Source organism: Lipotes vexillifer, unplaced genomic scaffold (genome assembly GCF_000442215.2).
Source record: "Lipotes vexillifer unplaced genomic scaffold, Lipotes_vexillifer_v1.1 scaffold184, whole genome shotgun sequence".
Classification (NCBI taxonomy): Eukaryota; Metazoa; Chordata; class Mammalia; order Artiodactyla; family Lipotidae; genus Lipotes; species Lipotes vexillifer.
This window is the reverse complement of record NW_006783561.1, coordinates 579,729-586,595: the sequence shown is the minus strand read 5'-3', so window position 1 is coordinate 586,595 and position 6,867 is coordinate 579,729. Positions and strand designations below refer to the sequence as shown.

Below are 6,867 nucleotides of genomic sequence, written 5' to 3'. Positions count from 1 at the left end.
CCCGCGTCTCCTGCATCGGCAGGCGGACTCTCAAGCACTGCGCCACCAGGGAAGCCCTCTGATGTAATTTTTTTTAAACCTGTTTGTTTTCTCAAGAATCCTAGGAGGTTACCCACGCAGGAGAAGAATATCATGGGAGCAGAAGAAGCCCACATATACGTGCAGACTGTTTCAGGAAGTGAGGAGCCCATTCGTGACACTTACCGTCCTGCTGTCGAAGTGCAGAGAAGGAGGGCGTTGTGGTGGCTTATTCCCAGACTGAGCCTGGAGTGATGCAGCACAGCCAAGGAGCAGATCTGGAGCTGGAACAGAGCTGAGCACACAGGGATTTGTGCTCGGAGAGAGGAGAGACGCCACGCTGCTTCTTAACCAATCCAAGTTTCATTTGCAGATCCCGAAAACTTTGGGGTTGACTTTACTCTTTAAGGGACAGACCTGGTAAGGTTCATTCCAACGCTCAGACCTTGTGGTTTAATAAGCATTGAAGTCATTGTGCATCAAAAGGAGCCCTTGGGTCCTGCTCTTGACCCCGGTGGGGATTTGCTTTTCTTTGTGATTTGGGGAAGGGGGTTTGATTTCTCGATGACTTGCCCCCTCATCTTCTTTCATATCCATTTTCTCAAAAAAGCCGTCAGACCTGGCTTCCATGGGCAGGTTGGCCAAGGCTAGCATGGTGCAAGTTGGGATATAAATGAAACGTGCAGGGGATGTGTGAGGAGAAGCAGTTCCTTATTTCTGAACAACTCAGGGTAGAAACCATGTGGAACCACATGCTCCCCGACCACAGGGGCAGCCCACTGCTGCATCATTCATCACGTGATCAGAGGGTATGTAAGGAAGGCAGTTCTGTAATGGGCTCTGTGTCTGTGTGTGGGTGCGTGCGCACGGAGGGTAAATAGGGAGAAGGGAAAGCAGAGGTCGTTTCAAAAGATTATTAGAAATGAGGGCTATACCCATTTTGCGGGCGTGGAGAGAAAGGCACAAGTCCTTGGACCATCATGGGGAAAAACTCATTAGCAGGAAGAAAGGTCAAGAGGACTCTGAGTGGATTAACACAGGACCAAAGGGATGGGCCAAGTAGCAATGTGACTGTCGTCTGAGGGGAGCCCATGGACAGTGTCATCATCGCTTCTGTGAGGAGGCTTACTGGAGTCCTGGTTCCCCTATGCAGGTCCATTGCTTGTGAGCAGGCCGAGTCTCCTGGTGGGAGAACCTGGGTCCAGGGCATCTTAGGGCCCACCCACCAGCTCCATGGGCCTCCTTGAAATGCTGTGGAAATATTCCTTTCTCACACGGGGAGCCTGATTGCGCAGAAACACACCTCCTCCTCTTCAAATAACCAAGGACAGGTTATACACGTCCAATCACTGCCACGCGCTGACACGTGCTCTTCAAAGCTCTTTGTGAAATTCAGTTTTGTACCAAGTCCACTGAGTCTAGTCACGTTAACAAGCAGATTTGTCCGTTTTTAAGCGGACATGCCCAGGGATGCAGGTGCTTATACTTCTCTTACACGTTGGGAAGGACCTTGGATTTGCTGAGAACATGGCTGTGGCCTTAGCCTTGACACTCAAAGGTCTGAGCTCTGGAGCATATCATGGGCCTTAGCTCTCTATGTACAAAATGGAGATAGCCGTTTTCTTCCTCCTACCCTTAGGGGTGTTGTGAGGCTGAAAAAGGCAAGTGAATGAGCCTTGTAGTCTGTAAAGTGAGACTTGTATTTTGGATCATTTATTTTAATTCTACTTGCAATCCATTACTTAGTATCTTTATTTTAAATGGTTTCTACTAAATTAGCTAGGTTCAGTATTTCTGTCATTTTTTTTTTTCTGCTATGATGCACAAGAACTCATTTTAGAATAAAGTGAAAAGCAAAATGGTCATTCTTGTGGACCTTCAACACGTCTATGGTGTTTCTTCGCCTATATTAAAGTATATGACATTGACCCTGGGGTTGGAATCAAGGGTATCCCAGGGATATTCCTGGCGCTGGCACTTTCTTGGCTGGGCTCGTGATGGAGATGTTCAGTCCTTCACAGAGGGCAGCCCACGTTGTGAGGAAAATGCTGAGACCAGAAGTCAGAAGCTCCAGCCCCCCAACCTAGGGTCGGTGCTAGCGTTGGGATGACCTTGGGCCAGTCACATTCTAGAAAATGCAAACTAATCAATTGTGACAGAAAGCATATCAGCAGTTGCCCGGGGATGGTGGGGTGAGGAAGGGTGGGAGGGAGAGATTACAAAGGGCCACAAAGAAATTTGGGGGGGTAAGGATATGTTCTCTATAGTGATTGTTGTGATAGCTTTGTGGGTGTATTACACATCAACACTTATCAAATTGTACACTTTAAACATATAATCTATTGAAAGTCAATTCTACCTCAATTAAGCTTTTTTTGTTTGTTTGTTTAAAAAATTCAAGCCACACAGAGTCAAAATCTCTCCTTCTTTATTCAGCATTTTGAACAAGGAGAACAAGAGGACATGGGAATGTGATTGGTGTCCTAGAAGGACAAATGCAGTCTTTCTCTGGAGAAGTTAGAAATAGACAAAAATAGATTCATGTACTCAGTGCCTAAAATGTAGAATGAAATCTGCTCTCAAGGGCTTTCAGTGTCAGCCTGACCTGGAGACCTGAAAAGCTCCCGACACCACATGTACTGCAGAAGAATTTTACCCCGAAGAATGATGGGCAAGTTACCCAAACTAGAGGCAAAATTAGGACTCCTTTAAACCTAGTTTAGGAAGATGTGAATTCCGTGAAGTTGTATGCAAATTTTATATGCTTAATTATTATTCAGGGGCCAAATTCCATGATTCCCTTCAGATTCTCAAAGGGATCTGCAACACCCTCCCAACAGTTAAATGTAAACAGTGGTAATTACAGTTGAAGGTTAGCGACAAAGATGTCAAATTTAACTTTTCTTAAGCGACTTGTTGCCACACATTTAATACAAACTGATTTGAAATTAGTAATGGTTGTGCCTTGTTAGTTTAATAATTATATTTCTATAGAGAAAGGAAAATGGAGGGAAAAATTAACCTTTCCTATATAGATGCCTGTTTTCATGAAGGTCATGGAGATTATTTGCTAAGAATACTTGGTAAGAATTATAGGTAAGAAGGCTGAGTGTGAGTTTTGCTGTATTTCACATCATGTTGCATCATGTTGGAAAATCATTCAGCCTCCAAAGGAGATCCTGTCCCCCATCATCATCATCATCATCATCATCATCAATTTTGCAGCAAGAAGGTAGAGATGGTGAAGGTGAATAACCTCACTCTTTCTGCCTCCTGCCCCCGGGTTAAGGGAGGCTAAAACACTGGACACACTTTCGGACTTGTTTCTTGTGAAAATATTATCCCCTACATACCAGGGACATGTAGGATGCAAAATGGATTGCAGGCCACAGTGCCATTCGAATCCAAGTGCACCACAGTGAGGGTCATGAAGAGTCTCCCTTGTTTCCAACTTCAGCAAAGGAGCTGGATTTCTTTAAAACAGTATATTCTTGTCCTTGGTTTTACAGTGCCAACCCGTATGAGAGAACTGATTTGTCTTCTTAAGTCGTATGCCTGCCTTTCTGGGAAGCAGTCCCCAGGTGCCTGAAAGATGCCCAGATTATATGAAAAAGACTAATCCCTGTTACATTTATAGCACTTTTTAGTTTTCAAAGCACTTTTCATTCATTATTTTGTTTGATTTTTACACCGAACCCAGGAGGTAATGCCGTGTGGGTGTTACTTATGTCCATTTTACAGATGAGAAAACAGGGGCTCTACAAAGGTAATTTTATTGGTCCTGGAAATTGTAAAGCAAATTGCTTTTGAGGGATGATTTAAGTTCGCAGAAAGAGTAAAGGATAACGAGTTTAATTGATAATAGAGGTGGGTTTCTGTACTGTTCTGGGTCCTTTGATATACATGTTGGAGGGAAGGGTTTGAAATACTTACAGTGGTGTGAATTAATTGATAAAAAGTGCATTCAAAACAGATAAAGTTGACTCCCACTATAGCTCCCATCTGTCCGTAAGAGATAAAGGTCGGTGAGTACCCGAAAGTCCCGGTAAAGTAGCCCTTGATTTCCAAGAAACTCCAGAGTCATGGGACAAGACCTTTGCCTCCTGTCACCCTCAGCCTGGTGCCTAGAGACTTTCAGGTGGCGTAGCTGGTGCTGGTCAGGTCAAGACAGGTTCCAGTCTGGGGGTCCAAGAGCCAGGAAAGTAGTCCTAATCTTCACCACCTCCTGTTCTGGCTTCAGGGGGTTGGTACTTACTGGTATAAAGCACTGCAAGTGAAGCACTGGCAGTGTACTTAAATGTTACTTCCCCCAAGGAAAGTAACTTGTTCTTTGGTCCTTCACAATACAAAGGATCCCAGATCAAGCACTTTACAGTGTTAGCTCATCTAATCCTCCAGCAGATGCAAAGGGAGAAACCATTATCATCTTGATTTCACAAAAGTGGAAATCAAGGCTCAGAGAGGTTAGGTAACTTTTCCAAGGTCACACAGCTAGTAATGAGGGGAGCCCGGCCTGTGTGCATATTTTCTGCCGAATCAACAGAGACTCTGGCATTAACTGTGTGACTCTGGCAAGGCCAGGGCCTCTCTCCAGACCTTTGTTCATCACCTGCACAACAAAAGGGGTGGACTAGGATGTCTCCAAGTTCCTGTTCAATATTCTTGGGCTTCTTTGGTCTGCTATTATGTTGTACTTGCCGCCGAAGGTTCTCTTGTTTGCCACCAGAGGGCGGTCTGCTCCCAAACCAGGAGCACTGGGGAACGCTGAGTTCCAATTAATAGTCGCCACCTTAATTGATAAAATTCTGGGCAAGAACAAAAATTCGTGTGCAGCTTTAGCAGAGGGAATTTGTGGAATTCCTAACAAGGCTTTCCAAATAAGAAAGTTACCCCAAGAACCCCTGTTAGAATCTTTGCTGTTCTCATGGGGAAACTCCTCCATCACGTACCTCCTAGGGCTTTTGTGTGGTGGGGACCTTGAGAGAATCAGCGCTGGGCAGTTGGTGAGTGAAGGTAAGCAGGCCACCTGCACGTTTCCCAAACATCAGCCCCCTGTGCTCCTCTACCTTCCCTCCCGATTCTTGCCATGTCCCCATCCCACTGGTAATATTTACTAAATGTTTTCTCTTACGTTGATTCATTTTTCTCACTTAAATAAGTGTACTCAAAAGGGAAGCTTTATATCACTATTATAAATGGAAAAGCATTATTTTTGTAACATGTATGAAAATAAACACCTTTCTAGGATATAACCTCCGTGCTTAGAATCAGAGAGTTTTGTTCTGTTCCATGCCCAATGCCTAGAAAAATGAGTTACTTAGTAGGCACTCAGTGAATATTTTTTATTATATCAGTACAAAGATATTCATCTACATACTACCTAAATAATCTTGAATATCATACTCGGGAATCACTGGGGCAGTGGAAGGTACTAGGAGAAAACTTGGTGGATTTGGGGATTTGAGGCTTGTGAACATGACCTGCCATGTGATGTCAGACCATGAGGCATTTCTCAGTGGGAGTAGCTGCTGTCCACTCCCCCCCACCCCATTTCCCCAGCTCACCTTAGCCAGCAACTCCAGATGTGACACGTGTACATATACCTGAAGCCCTGTCCAGCATATAACTGTTTTCAGCCTGAACTGTCTTTTGGTTCCCGGATAGGCAAAAAATCTTCATCTGCCACTTCACATCCACTAGAATGGCTCTCATTAAAAACAAGCAAAACAGGGCTTCCCTGGTGGCGCAATGGTTGAGAGTCCGCCTGCCGATGCAGGGGACAAGGGTTCGTGCCCCGGTCCGGGAAGATCCCACATGCTGCAGAGCGGCTGGGCCCGTGAGCCATGGTCACTGAGCCTGCGCGTCCAGAGCCTGTGCTCCACAACGGGAGAGGCCGCAACAGTGAGAGGCCCGCGTACTGCAAAAAAAAAAAAAAGAAAAAAAAAAAAAAACAAGCAAAACAAAATAACAAAAAAAAAAAAAGAAAGAAAGAAAGGAAAAAAAAAAAAACAAGCAAAACAAAATAACAAAAAAAAAAAAAGAAAGAAAGAAAGGAAAAAGAAAATAACAAATCTTGACAAGGACGTAGAGAAACTAGAACCCGTGTGTACTGTTGGCAGGGATGCAAAATGGTACAGCCACTATGGAAAACAGTACAGTGGTTCCTCAAAAAAATTATAGAATTACCATGTGATCCAGCAATTCTTCTCCTAGGTTTATATTCAAAAGAACTGAAAGGAAGGACTTAAACAGATATTGTATAGCAATGCTCATAGTGGCTCTATTCACAATAGCCAAAATGTGGGAGCAACCCAAATGTCCATCAACTGATGAATGGATAAATAAAATGCGGTATATTAGATGTACAATGGAATATCATTCAGCCTTCTAAAGGGACCAATGCCACAACATAGATGAACCTTGAAAACATTATGCTCAGCAAAACAGGCCCAAAACAAAAGCCTAAGTATTGTATGATTGCACTTACATGAGGTACCTGGAATAGGCAAATTCATAGAGACAGAAAGCAGACCCGAGGTTACCAGGGACGGCGGGGAGGAGACTGTGGCATTACTGTTTAATGAGCAGAGTTTCCGTTTGGGATGACAAGACAGTGCAGGAAATGGATAGTGACGGTGGTTGCACAACTTTGTGATTGTACACACTTAAAAGAGGTTAAAATGGTGAAATTTATGATACATTTATTTTGCCACCAAAAAAGAACAAAAGCTTTCACCTGATAAATTGGAAAAGCCTTTCTTGGAAAAGTCACTTGTGTTGAGAAGGTTCTTCTGGGTCCAGCGGATTGATTATCAAGGTCTACAGGGTAGGGGGAGTGGTGGCATTCCT

The 6,867-nt window shown here is 44.0% G+C and overlaps 1 protein-coding gene across 1 annotated transcript in view; it reads left to right on the top strand.

The window, feature by feature from the left end:
* OPALIN (oligodendrocytic myelin paranodal and inner loop protein) overlaps positions 1–688 on the top strand; it is a 15,037-nt gene extending 14,349 nt beyond the window's left edge. The window contains exon 6 of the mRNA XM_007456188.1: positions 97–688. Within this exon, the coding sequence (XP_007456250.1) occupies positions 97–273 (177 nt within the window). The 3' untranslated portion in view covers positions 274–688. The remainder of the gene's footprint in view (positions 1–96) is intronic.
* The last annotated feature ends 6,179 nt before the right edge of the window (positions 689–6,867 follow it).